The sequence below is a fragment of the Notamacropus eugenii genome, chromosome 3, assembly GCF_028372415.1.
Source record: "Notamacropus eugenii isolate mMacEug1 chromosome 3, mMacEug1.pri_v2, whole genome shotgun sequence".
Classification (NCBI taxonomy): domain Eukaryota; kingdom Metazoa; phylum Chordata; class Mammalia; order Diprotodontia; family Macropodidae; genus Notamacropus; species Notamacropus eugenii.
Genome location: NC_092874.1, coordinates 58,302,504 through 58,320,685, shown reverse-complemented (window position 1 = coordinate 58,320,685; position 18,182 = coordinate 58,302,504). Strand labels below are relative to the sequence as shown.

The window sequence follows — 18,182 nt, the reverse complement described above, 5'->3', positions numbered from 1 at the left end:
TTTGTAACTCACGAGACCTTTGTCAGTATGAGGGCAATTGGAGGAAATAGACAGATGGACGGACGGACAGACGGACAGACGGATGGATGGATATAGAGGGCACAACATGAGTTGAATATGAAGGGATGATATCTGAAAAATAAAATTCAAGGGTGAGAGAGGAATATATTGGAAGAAGGAGAAAGGGAAAGATAGAACGGGGTAAATTGTCTCACATAAAAGAGGCAAGAAAAAGGTTTTACAATGGAGGTGAGAAAGAATGAGTGAACCTTACTCTCATAGGATTTGGCTTAAGGAGAGAATAATACTGTATCTTTCCCTATAGGGAAGTAGGGGGAAAGAGGATAAGGGGGGATAATAAAAAGGGGGGCAGATTGCAGGAGGGGGTAGTCGGAAGCAAACACTTTAGAAAAGGGGCAGGGTCAAAGGAGAAAACAGAATAATTGGGGTAGTGGGATAGGATGGAGAGAAATAACATGAATATTATGGAGATGTTTTGCATAACTACACATGTAAAACTTATATTGAATTGCTTGCCTTCTCAATGGGGGTGGGTGGGGAGGAAAGAAGGGAGAGAATTTGGAACTCAAAGCTTTACAAATAAATGTTTAAAAAATTGTTTTTATATGCAACTGGAAAATAAGATATATAAGCAATGGGATATAGAAATCTATCTTCCTCTTCAAGAAAGTAAAGGGGAAGTGGCCTGGGTAATCAGAATGCATGCCATCTCATGGTGGGGGGAGGGGAAAGATAGGGAGAAAATTTGGAACTCAAAATCTTGTGGAAATGAATGTTGAAAACTAAAAATAAATAAATTTAAATCTTCAAAAAAAAGAACTATCACTTCCATCATTATGGACACCATGTCTCTTAATGCAGACTGTGGCTATACTGACTTTTAGACAGCTGAGTCACACTGTTGAATCACATCGAGTTTGGAGTACAGTGAAATCTTCAGGTTTTTTTCATGTGATCTGCTGTCTTACCATCTCATACTTGTGAAACTGATTTTTTTAACCTCTTAAAGGACTCTACATTCCTCTCTATTTCATTTCATCTTCTAAGACTCTGGACATCTCTTTGAATTCTGCCTTTGTTATCCATTAGGTTTAGATAGTGATCCCTCTCAGCTTTGAGCCATCCACAAATTTGATGAGCATGTGATCTATTCCATCACAGAAGTCATTAAAAAAAAAAAGATAAAAGAGCACATGAAGATATGTGCAGCCCTCTACCAGATCCTCTCCAACTTGGTATAGCTTAGTTTTCCTTTGAGTCTGACCAATCAATCATTGTCAAATCTACCTAAGGGTATTAACATCTAGTCCACATTTCTCAATCTTTCTCACCAGAAGAACATGTGATATTGTCCATTTCTCTGCTGAAGTCTAGGTATAATGTGACTGCAGTGATAGAGCTATTAGTCTGACAGAAGGAAATAAGGAAAGGAAAGAGAATAAGCATTTATTAAGTGCCTACTATATACCAGCCCTGTGCTATGCATTTTACAAATAATATCTCACTTGAAAATATAAGTCTGGCATGATTTGTTCTTGATGCAACCATGTCCTTCCATTCACTGTTTAACCATCTTTTTAATAATCCATGATAGAATTTTGCCAGAAAATAAAGTCAAAATCACTTAACATGTGGTTCGTATCTTCACCTTCTGTCTGCGATCTGGCCAGATCAGATGGCCTTTTTGCCATTTGTCACATACAATACTCCATCTCTCATCTCCATGCCTTTGCACAGACCAGCTCCAGGACTCTCCTTTACTCTTCCTCAGCTGAAGCATCATGTTCTGCAGGGAGCCCTTTGTGATCCTCTCCCCAGTGTCCAATACAATTACTAGTGCTCTCTTTCCAATACTCCCTTGTATTTAACTACATTGTCATTTGTTTTTCTTCATACTTATGCTATGTATATTTTTATATGTAGCCATCTCTTCCATTAGAATGGTAGCTCATTGCAAGTAGGAATTGTTTCATCCCTTCCTTGTCTTTGCACTCTTTGTACCTAGCATGTAGTTGCTACATACTTAATAAGTACTTTTTAACTGATTGATCAATGCCATCTTTTCCTGTTTTTGGAAACAGGGACGATATTTGTCCTTCTTCAGTCCTGTAGTCATACCTAGTCTATCCTCCATGATTTCAAAGATCAATAGAAGCTCAGAAGTCACATCTGTGACATCTTTCAGTACTTTCTCACAAAGTTCATAAAATCTTGATGGTATGGGCTCATATAGAGAAGGTACTATCACATCTTGGGTTTCAGTTTCCTGTTAGCCATATTGGTTCTAGTCTTCCTAGTCCAAAGATCATTTTCCTTGGCAAAGAAGTGAGAAGCAAAATGAAAGGTGATCAGGCCCATCTTCTCTCTGTCATCCATTGTTACTGTCACACCTACCGCCCTCCAGAAGTGAGGGAGACCCTCCTTTAATCCCTTATAAACCGCCTTCTAGTTTTGCTCCTACCTCTCTTACAGTTCTTTCTCAGACTGTGCCATTGGTCCATCACAGGATTATTGATTTAGAGCACAAGCAGCCTCAGGAGACATCTAGGTCAACTCCTTTATTTTTCAGATTGCAGTCTTCTCCACTACAGAGAAAACAGGGCCATGGAGATCAAGTGATTTGTCCATGGTCAAACAGAACACATAAGTATTAGAGACAGGATTTGAACCCAGGTCCTCTGATTGCAGAGTCAGTGCTCTTTCCACTATATCACACTGCCTCAACAAGAGGTTCATTTCTCTCCCCTAAGTACAGTGTCGTCAACCACCTCCTTTTGTCCCTATGTTCTCTCCTTTAGTGATCTCATAGTGTCCAGTGGCAAAAATAACATCTCTACTCAGATGACTGCCATGTCAATGTATTCATCATCAGTCTCTCCCCTCAGTTCCAGTCCCATCTTCTAAGCACCTGCTGGACATTGCCACTGGTCCACTAGCACCTCAAATTCAACCTGTCCAAAGTTAAATTCATGATCTTCTCCCACTAAACCGGCCCCTCTTCCCAACTTCCTTATTCCTGTTAATGATAACGCCATTTCCCAGTCTATGGAGAACAAATACTTCACATGTTGATCCTACTTCCTTATTGTCTCTTGCCTTTCAACCCCTCCCTACTGACATGGATATCAATCTAGTTCATGCCCATCATCAGGTCTCATGGAAACTATTTCCTATGTGTCCTACTTTATCTCTCTGCCCCAATGTGCTTCCTCAACCTCCATTAAATATAGTTTTTCAAAATAATCTTAAAGCATATATGGGACCTTATCAACCCCCATCCCCCCAGCCCTTAAAACCTTCTATATCTCCTCATTGCTTATAGAATAGAATATTAGCTCCTTTCTTAATGGCATGACTAGACTGGTAGTTCTACTGCATATATTTACATAGTAAATATAGCATATATAGAGCTAAGCACAGTACTTGACAAGTCTCTGTCCTTATAAGCAAGATCAGGATATGCGGGCTCTATAATAGTATGGTTAAATGGATAGTAACTGGTTGGAAGATGAAAGAAAAGAATGCTACTTTCACACAGCATTTTGTTTTATACTAATGCTCTATACTAAATATAATACATAATATTACGTGGTATCTATACATGGATCTTTTACAACTACTACTAAGTTCCTTGAAGATGGAAACTGTGTCTTCTCTATCTTTGGCATCTCTCCCAATACTTAGCAAAGTTCTCTTCAAACAGTAGGTGCTTGATAAACATCTGTTGAATTTAATTGAATTTTTTTAACTACTCCTGTATGTCACATAGCACACTGCAAAAAGTAGGATTTCATAAATGCCAACAAATGGTTAAATAGCAAACAAAGCTAGGAAGTGTCCAGAAACACTCACCATAATAATGAAGATTCAGAATCATGGCACACTGAGAAAAGGTATTACTTTTGGAATGAATACCCTGGAGAACAGAACTCTCAGGAGAGAAGGACTAACCACTTTAAAATGGTTGAAGGGTTATCATGGCAAAGAATGCTTTGATTTATTTTCTGTGCTTCTGGAGGGCAGGGCTAGGACCAATGGGTGCCAACTACACAGAAGCAAATTTGAATTCTAATATAAGGAAGAACTTAGTATTTAGTACTTTCCTCCTCACGATACAGTGACTTCCCTGGAAGGACTCAAACAGAAACCAGATCACAACACAGCAGATCCACGGATGCTACTGGAGAGGGGACATGTTCTGATCAGTCAGTCAACAAGCATACCAATCCACAAGCACCTAGTATGCATTGGTGATAAAAAAGATAAAATTAAGAAACTTCCTTTCCTCGATGATTTTACATTCTATTCTTCCATCTGTGATTCCATAATTCTGTGACTTATGTCCTCTTCTGAAGGACTGTGGTGTATCAGAGGTAAGCAACAATGCCCTTGGCCCAAATGGAGATGCTATAATTTTAAAGACAGAAAACAAAACTACTCTAATTCCATTCCTGGGAAGTTAATTTTTTTTTATTAACTTATTTATTTTTAGTTTGCAACATTCATTTCCACAAGATTTTGAGTTCCAAATTTTCTCCCCATCTCTCCCCTTCCCCCACCCCAAGACACCATGCATTCTGATTACTCCTTCCCCCAATCTGCCCTCCCTTCTATCACACCCCTTCCTTCCCTATCCCCATCTCCTCTATTTTCTTCTAGGGCAAGATAGATTTCTATACCCAATTACTTGTATTTTTTCCCAGTTGCATATAAAAACAATTTTTAACATTCATTTTTAAAACTTTGAGTTCCAATTTCTCTCCCTTCCTCCATCCCCACCCATCCCCACTGAGAAGGCAAACAGTTCAATATAGGTTATACATGTGTAGTTATGCAAAAGACCCATAAAAGTCATGTTGTGAAAGACTAACTATATTTCCCTCCATCCTATCTTGCCCCCCATTTATTCTATTCTTTCTTTTGACATTGACCCTCTCCAAAAGTATTTACTTCTAAATACCCCCTCCTCCCATTTGCTGTCCCTTCTATCATCCCCTCACACACCACTTACCCCCTTCTCTCCTACTTTCCTGTAGTGTAAAATAGATTTTCATACCAAATCAAGTATGCATGTTATTCCCTCCTTAAGTCAAATGTGATGAGAGTAAGCTTCATTTTTTCCCTCTCACCTCCCCCCTCTTCCCCTCCATTGAAAAAGCCTTTTCTTGCCTCTTTTATGATAGATAATTTGCCCCATTTCATTTCTCCCTTTATGCTCCCAATATATTCCTCTCTCACCCTTTAATTTTATTTTTTTAGATTTCATCCCTTCTTATTCAGTTCAGCCTGTGCTCTCTGTCTATATGTATATAATCCCTCCAACTAATCAAATGCTGAGAAAAGTTTCAAGAGTTACAAATATTATCTTTCCATGTAGGAATGTAAACAGTTCAACTTTAGTAAATCCCTTATGATTTCTCTTTCCTCTTTACCTTTCCATGTTTCTCTTGACTCTTGTGTTTGAAAGGCAAATTTTCTATTCAGCTCTGGTCTTTTGATCAAGAATGCTTGAAAGTCCACTATTTCATTGAATGACCATTTTTCCCCTGAAGTATTATACTCAGTTTTGCTGGGTAGGTGATTCTTGGTTTTAATCCTTGCTCCTTTGACTGCTACGATATCATATTCCAAGCCCTTCAATTCCTTAATGTAGAAGTTGCTAGATCTTGTGTTATCCTGATTGTATTTCCACAATACTTGAATTGTTTCTTTCTGGCTACTTGGAATATTTTCTCCTTGACCTGGAAGCTCAGGAATTCCTAGGAGTTTTTCTTTTGGGATCTCTTTCAGGAGGTGATTGGTGGATTCTTTCTATATTTATTTTACCCTCAGGTTCTAGAATATCAGGGCAGTTTTCCTTGATAATTTCATGAAAGATGATGCCTAGGCTCTTTTTTTGATCAAATTTGATCTCAAATTATGGGGCTTTCAGGTAGTCCCATAACTTTTAAATTATATCTCCTGGATCTATTTTCCAGGTCAGTTGTCTTTCCAATGAGATATTTCACACTATCTCCTATTTTTTTCACTCCTTTGGTTTTGTTTTATAATTTTTTTATTTTTTTCTTAAAGTCATTAGCTTCCATCTGCTCCATTCTAATCTTTAAGAAATTATTTTCTTCAAAAAGCTTTTGGATCTCCTTTTCCATCTGGCCAATTCCACTTTTTAGGGCATTATTTTCCTTGTTGACTTTTTTGGATTTCTTTTGCCGTTTGGGTTAGTCTATTTTTTAAAGTGTTATATTTCCTCAGCATTTTTAGGGTCTTCTTTAGCAAGCAGTTGACTCATTTTTCATGATTTTATTGCATTGCTCTCATTTCTCTTCCCAATTTTTGCTCTACCTCTCTTATTTGATTTCCAAAATCCTTTTTGAGCTCTTCCATGGCCTGAGACCAATTCATATTTTTCTTGGAGGCTTTGGATGGAGGAGGTTTGACTTTGTTTTCTTCTGTTTGCATCCTTTAGTCTTCCTGGTCACCAAAGTAAGATTCTATAGTCTGATTCTTTTCCTGGTTTTTGCTCATTTCCCCAACCATTTACTTGACCTTTGAGCTTTTTGTAAAGTTAGTTCTCTGCTTCCAGTTGGGTAGAGGGGTGTACTGTCAGCCACTCAACCCCATCACAATCTGTGGGCCTAGAGCTCCAGAAACAGTGGCTGCAGCTGCCTCTGCTGCTGCTGTGGCTGCCTTGGGTTCCTCTGGCCCCTCCCACCTCTGCTGCCCTGGGGCTGCGGCCAGAACACTCCACTGTCCTGCACTGGTCCTACAGGCTTTTCCCACTGACCTTCCAATTTATCCTCAGCATTTTGGGGTCATGAAGTCTGGAAACCACCATACATGTGAGAGATTCAGTCTACCCAAAGTCTGCTCAGGTCCTGCCTCTGACAGTGTGGCCCACACTAAATTGTATTCTACTCCCAGTGTGGTGTAATAGACACTTCCCAACAACCTTCCAAGTTGTCTTGGACTGGAGATTTGCACTGCTATGAATACCTCTGGTGCAGAATAATTAATTGGATTATAAAATCCTAACTACATAATCAAGAGGGCTTAATTTTTACAGTGTGTGGATAAGAGTTAAGTTTGTAACATCAGTTGATAAGTATTTAGTTTATTGGATATTTCCAAGTACACAAAACACTTCACTTATATGTAAGGAAAAAGAATCTAAAAATGCTTTGAAAAATTGTGGAATTGGTAAGGTTTTTTTATAAGGGAGAAGTCTAGGATAACTCATAGCACAAAAGTTATGCTAATGGTGGGTTACTAACTGTTTTCAAATGAAATTTACAATCCAGAGAAGAATTCATATATTTACAAAATTCAAAGAATAAAAATTTAATAACAAATCAAAATATACTTCCAACTGAAAAATGGAAATCCAATCAATTCCTATAATAAGAATATACGTGTGATGATGCTACAGGTTAGATCAGAAGTTCCTAAACTGGGATCCATGGATAGATTTCAGGAGATCCATGAACTTGAGTGGGGGGAAAAAATAATATCTTTATTTAGATATATTTGCTCCTTTGTAATGCAACATATTTTATTTTATGCATTTAAAAACACTATTCTGAGAAGAGGTCCACAAGTTGCATAGGACTGATAAGGAGTTCCATAACACCAAAAAAGGTTAGACGAAAGTGTTTTTTTTAAATGGGTCCAATTCCTATATTTTCCAATTCATATCACCCAAATAAAAATTCTGTTTCATAGTTAGAGATTGTAGCTCTAATCTAAAATCCTATGTTGCAGACATATGCTATTTTTCATGAGAAGGCGAATAGAGGGTAGATGATTCTGCAAAACCTATCATTATTATTGGAAAAAATTCAAGAACTTGCTTACCCAAAGTAGGTTACAGAAAGGGCATGTTTACCAGAGCTAGTGTTAGCATTCATTCTAAAAGCCCTAGATTCAGTTTCAGAACCTTCTCTGGTACTATATAAATCATGTAAATTAACAGATTATAAAATTTTAGAAATGGAAGTATCATATGCCATTAAATCAAACCCCCTATTTTATAGATGAGGAAACAGAGGCCCAGGGTGATTCAATGACTTATTCAAGGTTTTGTAAGCAGGACTTGATGCCATCACTTTTTCCACTGGACCACTGATATCATCTAGTCCAATACTTTCATTTTGCCAATAAAGCAAAGGGAGAAAAATTAACCTGTCCAAAGAGGCATAGTATTGGAATCTAGGTTTTCTAACATCCAAACCAAGAACTTTACTTTAATCTCTGAAGATGTTTAAAGAAGGAAATATGATGGATGATATGATGATATACTTAGAAAATCCTAGAGAATCAAGTAAAAAACTACTTGAAATAATAAACAGCTTTAGCAAAGTTGCAGAATATAAAATAAACCCACATACATCATAGCATTTCTATATATTACTAATTTAAAGTTACTGTAGACATTTTAAAATATTTGGGATTCTACTTGCCAAAACAAACCCAGGAACTATATGAACACAATTACAAAACACTTTTCACACAGATAAAGTCAGATCTAAATAATCAGGAAAACACTAGCTGCTAGTGGGTAAGCCAAGCTATTTTATGAAATTTACTAATTCAGTGCCATACTAATTAAACTACCAAAAAATTATTTTAAAGAGCTAGAAAAATTAATAACAAAATTCATCTGGAAGAACAAAAGTTCCAAAATATCAAGGGAATTCATAAAAAGATACACAAGGAAAGATAGCCTAGCCATTCCAGATCTTAAATTGTATTATAAAGAAGCAATCATCAAAACTACTTGGTACAGGCTAAGAAATAGAGTGGTGGATCACTGGAATAGGTTAGATACACAAGACACAGTAGTCAATGATTACAGCAATCTACTGTTTGATAAATACAAAGACCCCAGCTTCTGGGATAAGAACTCACTATTTGACAAAAATGGCTGGGAAAACTGGAAAACAGTAGGGCAGAAACTAGGCATAGACCAACATCTTACACCTTATACCAAAATAAAGTCAAAATGGGTGCACAATTTAGATATAAAGGATGATACTATAAGCAAACTGGAGAGCAAGGAACAGTTTACCTGGCAGATTTGTAGAGAATGGTCTCATTTCTAAAGTACATAGAGAACTGAGTCAAATTGAGAAGAATACAAGTCATTCCCCAATTGATAAATGGTCAAAGGATATGAGCAGGCATTTTTCAGGGGAAGAAATTAAAGCTATCTATAGTCATATGAAAAAAATGCTCTGAATCACTATTAATTAGAGAAATGCAAATCAAAACAACACTGAGGTACAGCATCATACCTATTAGACTGACTAACATGACAAAAAATTATAAATGCTGGAGAAGATGTGGGAAAATTAGAACACTGATGTGATTGCTGGTAGAGTTGTGAACTGATCTAATCATTCTGGAGAGCAATTTGGAACTATGCCCAAAGGGCTATAAAAATGTGCATTACCCTTTGATCCAGCAATATCACTTCTAAGGCTATATCCCAAAGAGATCATAAAAATGGAGAAAGGACCCACATGTACAAAAATATTTATTTTTGTTCTTTTAGTGGTAGCAAAGAATTGGAAATTGAGGACATGCCTATCAGATGGGTAATGACTGAACAAATTGTGATATATAAATGTAATGGAATATTACTGAGCTATAAGAAATGATGATCAGGTGGACTTCGTAAAAACCTGGAGAGACATATATGAACTGATGCTAAATGAATTGAACAGAACCAGGAGAACACTGTACACAGTAATAACCACGTTGTGCAATGACTAACTTTGATAAACTTAGCTCTTCTTAGCAACGCCAAGATCTAAGACAACTCCAAAAGACTCATGTCCATATCCAGAAAAGAATTATGAAGTGTGAATGCAGATCAAAGTATATTATTTGCTCTCTCTTTTTTTTTGTTTCTCTTTCTCATGGTTTCTCCCATTGTTTCTAATTCCTCAATATGACTAAAGTGAAAATAGGCTTAATATGAATGTATATGTAGAGCCTCTATCAAATTGCATGCTATCTTGGGGTATGAGGAGGGAAGAGATGGGGAGAAAATTTGGAACTCAAAATCTTGTGGAAGTGAATGTTGAAAAATAAAAATAGATTTATAAAAAAGAGAGAAAATATGATGGAAGAACTCTGATTTCTTGATTCTTAAAGAAATCAAATTGTAGGACTGACTTGGTTTAAAATAAATACAAAAGAGAATTTTTATGTTTGCAATTCATTTGCATTTCTACCCATTGTTATTCACTCTACACACGTTTTTAAATAGGAAACTGGCAACACAATGAGATCTAAATTAAACATATGCAGAATCTAGGGAAAAATAACAAATCAAGGATGATTTTGCCTTAATAAAAAGGTGATAATGAAAGAGTAACACCAATGTCAAGTAGAACTAAGGGCTCAGTCCTTAGTCATAACTTTATATCTATAACAATCAAGAAATCAGAGCTCTTTCATCATGTTCTCTTTTTAAAGGTCTTCAGAGATGGAATTACTACTATTATTGAGAAAGTTGGGAAAGTGATCTGGAATATATGCAATCAGCAAAAATAAGGAGAAAGAGTAAAATAAACAGGTTACCTCAACTTCAAAAGAGAAAAGGCTTAAGGACTGTAGAGAAGGAATTCAAACGGCAAGGAAGCAAGATTTTAAGCATCAGTAAAGTGTAGTTGCTCCAAATGCTCTTGCCCTCAGCAGTGCTCTTAACCCCTTAATAGTGGAATAAGATCTGAGAAGTTCAACTAAAAGATTGTTAATGAATAGAATCGGTAAAATAAATAAACTTCTAACAAAATATAGCTCATTTTAAAGAATACAATACACACAAAAGAAGGACAAAAGTAAATTGAAAAAGGATATTGGATCTCATAATCTAAGACTATAACAGTTTTTCCAACGAAAAGACAAAGAAAGCGGTAGCTATTTGGCACAGTGGATAGAGCACAGGTCCTGGAGTCAAGAGGACTTGAGTTCAAACCTGATCTCAAATATTTACTAGGTATGTGACTGTGGGCAAGTCCCTTAGCCCCAATTCCCTCAAAAAAGAAAAAGGAGGAAAAAGAAAAGACAAGATATATTGGAAGGGACTTTAGAGAAACTTGAGTAGTGAGAAATCAATGATCATGAAAAACTAGATTTGACCTGTATAAACAGAAAAGCATGCTGGTGCCATGGAAAGAGACTTAGAGCTGAGAAAGTGAGTTCAAATCCCCCTTCTGCAGTTTACTACCTCCATGACTTTGGGCATGGCACTTAGCTTTCCTAAGTCTCAGTTGTTGCTGTCATTGTTTTAATCAGCAAAATGAAGGGTTTGGATCAGATGACCTAAAGCTCTTATTCATTATTCCTGACATGAAAACCTACCAATCCCATCATCACTATCATTAGCATCATCCACAGGTATTCATCATTTGTCTCCTATGTTGTAGGCACTGTGTTATGTGCTAAGGATGCAAAGAAAAGCACATTCTAATAGAGCAGACAACATGCAAGCAAATATGCAAACACAAAATACGTACAGTGCAAATGGGAAGTAATTTCAGAGAGAAGACTAACACTGGAGGGTGACAAGAAAGGCATCTTATAAATAGGGGGAATTTGAAGTGAATCTTAAAGGAATCCAAGTGAGCCAGAAGGCAGAGGTGAGAAAAAAAGAACATTCCAGGCATGGAGGATGGTCAGTGAAAAGTTACAGTCAGGAGATGGAGTATCACATTGTAGGAACAGAAAGATACATAAGATCCTAAAGGAAGTAGAAGAGAGTAAAATGTAAGACAATTTTGGAGAAGAGAAAACTGAGGGAGAGGTGAGAGAGGTAGACATCACAGTGAATATGCAAAGGGTTCTTGTATGTTACAAGAATTAAATTTGGTTTCTTGCCTCCCAAAGGTTGAATCAGAGGTTGTGGTTGGAAATTGTAAAGTAGAAAATTAAGTTTGATATAAGAAAAAACTTTCCAACAGTAAGAGATATCCAAAAAATGGAATGGGCTACTTCAGGAATGTCCATCAATAGACATTTTCAAACAAAAGCTTCATGACCACCTGTCAGATTATTTGTATTGAAGTTTATCTTCCAGATGTGATTTAGACTAGATACCTGTCTGTTTTTACTCTGGAGTTTGGTGAATCTGGGGGTCTATTTGAAAAATAACTTATTAATTAAAAATCTAATCTGGTCAAAAGTCCACTGGAATTTGGTTTCTTTGTTTTTTGCTGGGTTTTTTTTTTTTTTACAAAATCTAGTCAAAACTGAGCTAGACACATCCTGACACTGATTCATAAGAAGTAGTGACTAAAGCTTTCAGGCACTCGACAATCTAGACTTACTGCAAATCACTGCATATTTCTTAGGATACAGGGTGGGGATGGGCAGGGGTTAGGACAGAAATCCTAGAAGTGATATTTTCCCTTCCAACTTCCTTCTTCTATAAAGGGAGGAATGAAAGGAAACATCTTCATACTTAGTGTGGTGCTTACTTGAACACAGTGTTCTCCATGCTACTCTGTGCACTTTGGAACATGTTGCATAAGACCTAAGTCAGTAATCACATACTGCCTGCTCATTTCAATTGTTCACCAAGCTCTTTTTTAAAGAGAAAAGAAAGAGGAACTCTTTATCAATTGCAATCCATACTCACATACTGCACACTCATTTCAATTGTTCAACAAATTCTTTCTTAAAGAGAAAGAAAAAAGCAAGTCTATATCAATCGCAATTCATATCTACTCAGAGAAATACAGTATTTATTTTCAAAAACTTTTTTTATCCTCTGACATTCCTTATATTGTACTTAGCCAAGCTTTGAGATAATAATTTCAATGAAATTATCAGATCTGATGAAAAATGGTCCCATGGGTCACCTTTAAAATTCAAGATATTTTGAACAATCTTTCTGACATATACTGCTCATTAGTAGGTGATTACTGACAACTGGATACATATGGTTAGTCAAAAACAAAACTACTGGACAGTTCAGAAATGATGCTTTGATAAAAATATCAAAACAGAAATAAAAATCAAATCACTGGTCACAATAAATTCTTTGTTAAGTATAATTGCAGCAACATCACATAAAACCATATTTATTAAAATTATAAAAATATAAAAAAGTAATCAAGTAATTAATTAACAAGCATTTATTAAATGCTTGCTATGTCAGGCACTAGGGAAATAAATATATGGAATTAAAGAGTCTCTGCTGTTCAAAGAGCTTCCAAGAAGTTGCAAGTACCCCATACCTGAAGGTCATATCCTTATAATTACCTATCACTAACTTTCTCTTTCTCCTTTGATGGCAGATCCTTCAGGGGTTAGACCTCAAAGCTGTCTTAGTTTCCTCTCACACTGGGGAATTCACTTTTCCTTGGCTTCAGTCCCTGACCCAAGTGACTTCAAAAAAAGTAGACATGGATGCCAATCCCCTTTCCTTCAAGCCTGGAGGAGCCTCATGCCCATACCAGTGCTTGCCCTATTTTTCTCTAGTCTTCTGGCTGGGTGCTGATATAGCAGGATATTGAGGAGCTAGACAGAACACACTTCCTGCTCTCCAATATCTTCTCCTTCATAGGGTTGGGGGTAGGGACAGGGAAGGAAAGGACAGACTTGTGTTTTGCTGCTTATTGTCACAGAATGGTGGGTTGAGGGCAGGGTCAGTGAGTATTTACAAAGACTACAACAGCAAAAAGAAAACTACTGAGTGGATCCCCAAGGCTGTGCTGTCCTGCCAGATCATAGGGATTATTGGAGAAGGGGGAGCTGACATTAAGGATTAGGTGGCAGCCTTCTATGCTATTAATTCACCTGATTGTTACCTCCTTAAACTTCTTGGTATCTAAGGAGACATCTGCAATTACTTTACCTTTTGTGCATAATTCTTACTACAAAGAGTTTTGAAACATTATGAAAATCAGAAAAAATGTCTAGTCCTCTATCTTTTTGGGGCAGGTGAATCAGAAGTCACCTCAAAATAATGTCTACTTCTGACAGAGTAATATTAGAATAAACATCAAATTGCCGCAATTCCCGGAGACTGGGACTGGTGGACCCTAATTTCTCTGCTGGCAAGCTACATCATGGATCTGAGTGATCAGGCACTAGAGGGGAAAGCAAATGGGAATCCAAGATGAAATTATCTTCGATTAAATGGGTACAATCTACTTCCTTGTGAAGTACTAAAACGCTTTGAGAGTGAGGAAAAAAGCACAAATAAGGTATGTAAGCTCCATTAGCAGTGAAGATAAAAAAGGCTGAAGTACAGGGAACTCCCATGAAGAAAGGAGAGAATTAGAAGCAACCTAAAGATAACAAAGGACTTGAGAAAGACCTTACAGGTAAACAGATCCCATATTCACAAACACTGTACTGGTCCATGCTATGGGACCTGGCAAATAGAAGAGAGTCTGTCATCTATCCACAATGCAGCTCCTAGGGTAGGACGATCAGAGCTTTGTCCAAGGGCACCAAAATCTAGATCATATGCTTCCCTTCAGTGTTTTTTTGATGTTCCTCACAGATTGACACACTGTCTTCACCTCTGAATCACAGAATCCCTCTTTCAAAAGTCTGTTCAAGGATCAACTTTTTCATGTTTTGTTTTTGCAGTCCTAGATGCTCAGATGAATGACATTAAGGCACTGAACAAAGGCAAAGTGGAATATGAATCATAAAAGATAGATTAAACTATGTTTGCAGTTAATTCAGTTCAATCTGATTCAAAAATATGTATTGAGTGCCTTCTGTTTGCACTGCACTGTGGTAGGCTCTAGAGAAGATACAAATTTACAAAGTCCCATCACCATGTTCAAAACCTTAAAGTCACTCCACTCTACCATGCCACATTCCACACATTCAATTAGTTGCCAGGTCTTATTGATTCTGCCTCCTAAATGGTCTTCCCAGGTTGAATCTCCCTCCTCTTTCACCTAATTGCTAAAGTAAGAGTCCCAAAGAATAGGACTAGAAGGGTATGCATCACATTCATTGGGTAATGGCCAAAAAATTATGATACATGAATTAATGGAATATTACTGAACCATAAAACATGACAAATATGGAGGATTCAAAAAAACATGGGAAGATTTGTAAGAACTGATGCACAATTAAATCAGAACAACATAAACAATGACTTAAATCATATGTACAGAAAAATAAGAAAGATAATAAGACAAAACAAAGTATGTTGTAAACACAATGATCAAATTTGATCCTGAATAAAAGAATTAAGAAAATGTATCTCTCTCCTTTCTCTGGATGAAAGATGAAGGAATGTGGGTGAAATACAAAGCATATACTATTAGATACATCAATATTTTGGCTGTTTTTGTGATACTTTTTTTCTGTTTAAAATCTGTTTTAAGAGATGGCTTTCTCGATGGGCAGGAGAGGCAAATTTGGAAATGAATATGACTTTAAAATAAAATCAATAAAAGTAAAAGAAAACAGATGCTTGATATTATAAAGAACTATCTGTTCCATTCCATTTAGCAAGCATTTAAGCACCTACTATGTGTTCAAAGCACTGTGCTAGACACTGAGAGATTTATAAATTTTATTAGATAGTTTCTCCATTAAAAAATCCAATAACAAGATGCGACATATACACAACTAACTATAATACAAATATATATAATGAATATGTAAGAGACACAAAGCTTGAGCTGCAGGTGGAGGGTATTCTAGACATAGTTAGGCTGCATTTTGAGATAAGAAAGTAAAGACAGAGTGGTGGCCAATGGTGAGCAACCTCCAATGCCTGGTTTAAAGAGGAGGAATTTTACTTAGTAGAAAATGGGGAGAGATTAAATGGTTTGGAGCCAAGAAGTTACAGGATCACATACATACATTAAAGAAAGTAAGTCCAGTAATATGTGAAGGACAGACTCGAGTGGGGAAAAGAATAGGAACATAAAGGTTTGTTATGGGTCTGTAGCAGTATTATAAAAGACAAACAACTTTGAAAGACTTAGGCACTCTGATCAGGAAAGGACCAACCACAATTTCAAAAGACTCATGATGAAACTTATTACCCATCTCCTAATAGAGAAATGTTAAACTTATTTATAGGGTAGATTGAGGCATGAATTTTGAGGGGACATGTTTAATGTGGGGGATTTGTTTTGCCTGACTACACATATTTTTGCTGGTTTTGTTTTTGTTCTTCTTGATTTCTCATTTAGGGAATGAGGAGGTGAAAGGGAGAGAATTCAGAGCTCAAAATGAATTTTTTTTAAAATAAGAAAAAAGGAGTCTGTTGCAATAGGCAAGGAGGTTGGTGATGAAGGCTTCTACTAAGGTGGTGTTGATGAAAATAGAGGAAATGGATGCTATAGATGTTGCAAAGTTAAAACCACAAGATTTGGGAAGCAAGAGATGTGAAAGATAGTAACATTTCTTAAGCACCTACTATGTGCCAGTTATTGCGCTGAAGCACAAATGCTCTGAATACAAGAAGCTGGATGAATCAAAGTGTTATCAAGGAACGGTGAAATCAAGAGGAGTATGTTTTGGGGAAAAGATTATAAGCTCATTCCTGAATAGGTTTTGTTTTGGGGCTAATAGGAAATCCAGAAAATGTCCTCTCAACAACGAAAGCTCAAGAATAATTCATAATATTCGCTTAATCAGAACTTCTCCTTTCTCTCTTATTTCAGATAAATAGGAGTCACTATGGCTTGTGATGAGAACCCCAGGATGGAAAATGAAGAAATTTCCAGAAAGTCTTAACTAAGTGAGAAATCCGTGACCCGTGGCATGAAGTAAATTTAAATGATGCATCTGGAGCAACCTAGAAGGGCCTACTTTGGCCATTTCTTCTCAACTGCTCTCAGAAATATAATTGTAAACTCTAATATTTTTAAAATGCAAGCATCAAACCTTTGACAAGCAGTATGATGGTATCATATGGTTCAGACTTAAAACTAACTCACGTTTCTGAGTATTACTTACTTATTGGTCTTCCTCTGAGAGGATATTTTCGCAGTTTTTCAATTATGTCAACAAGAATTAAGGAAGCCAGAACCACTGACACTGGGAAGTCGGGTAAGGTGTTAGGTAGTGCAGATGTGTTGGAGGCATTCTTTTGGACCTGTTATGGGAACCAATGAGAAACATTTATAGAACTATCATTCTTCATTGAAATACCTTTTTCCTTACTGTGGAACTATGTATCCAAATACTTTTACTGACATAAAAAAGGATATCACTCCTCCCTTCCAGCTCAATTAATCACAGATGGTGAATAGCTAATTGATTAGCCAAGTGTTTATATCCAATAATTCCTCCATAAAGTAGGAAGATCTTTCTCTAAGTGAAGTGGAAGGGGGTAACCCCATTAGCTGATGGAAGATAGTGATACTAGTAAGTAATCCTTAAAGGATAATTTTCAGGCAGTTGAAAGGCAGTTCTAACAAGAAGGCTAAGAAATATCATGCCCCATGGCAAGTAGCATGAGAACATCATGAGAAGTAGAAAATTCTTGCCCATTGACATTAGCGATACAAATGCTCAGATTCCTTAAGAGTCTAGCCAATGTTGAGATTCCTTAAGAGGCTACCTAATAGCACAGATTTTAATAAACTTTGTTTTTCTTTGGCTAAAAAAAAAAGGAAGTCTTTGAAGCATTGCAGTTCCAGATATACACGTTACTTTGGTTGCAGATGTTCCCTGTTCGTGTGACTCTTACAATATAGACTAGAATTGTATCCACTCTTCTTACAAGTGCTATGTGTATTTGTGAGAGAGTACACTACAGGTTTCCATGAGGGAATATTTTGTAGCTACTGTCTTTATTATGCCATTATCTACTAGCTGACTATTAATGGACAACACACCAGTGAGGGTTCCCTAGTTATGAAGAGGAGAAGTAGCAATAATAGGAGGAAGGACAGAAGGAGGAGGAGGAAGAAAAAAGAAAGAGGACAAAAGAGAGGAGCCATGATAGGAGAAGCAGTAGTACTAGAACTATAGGCTTAAACTGTGTGACCCTGGACAAGTCACTTGATTTCTGTCTCAGTTTCCTCAACTGTAAAATAAGGATAACAATAGCACTCTCCTCACAAGGATATTAGGAGGATCAAATGAGACATCAGTAAAGTGTTTAGCACAGTGTTTAACACAATTTTGATGTTGCTATTCAGTTGTTTCCTCAGTTATTTCTG

At 36.8% G+C, this 18,182-nt stretch overlaps 1 protein-coding gene across 1 annotated transcript in view; it reads right to left on the bottom strand.

The window, feature by feature from the left end:
- Nucleotides 1–18,182, bottom strand: part of TMEM236 (transmembrane protein 236) — a 47,510-nt gene that overhangs the window by 17,551 nt on the left and 11,777 nt on the right. Inside the window, exon 3 of the mRNA XM_072650249.1 lies at nucleotides 16,972–17,110. Coding sequence (XP_072506350.1) covers nucleotides 16,972–17,110 — 139 coding nt within the window. The remainder of the gene's footprint in view (nucleotides 1–16,971; nucleotides 17,111–18,182) is intronic.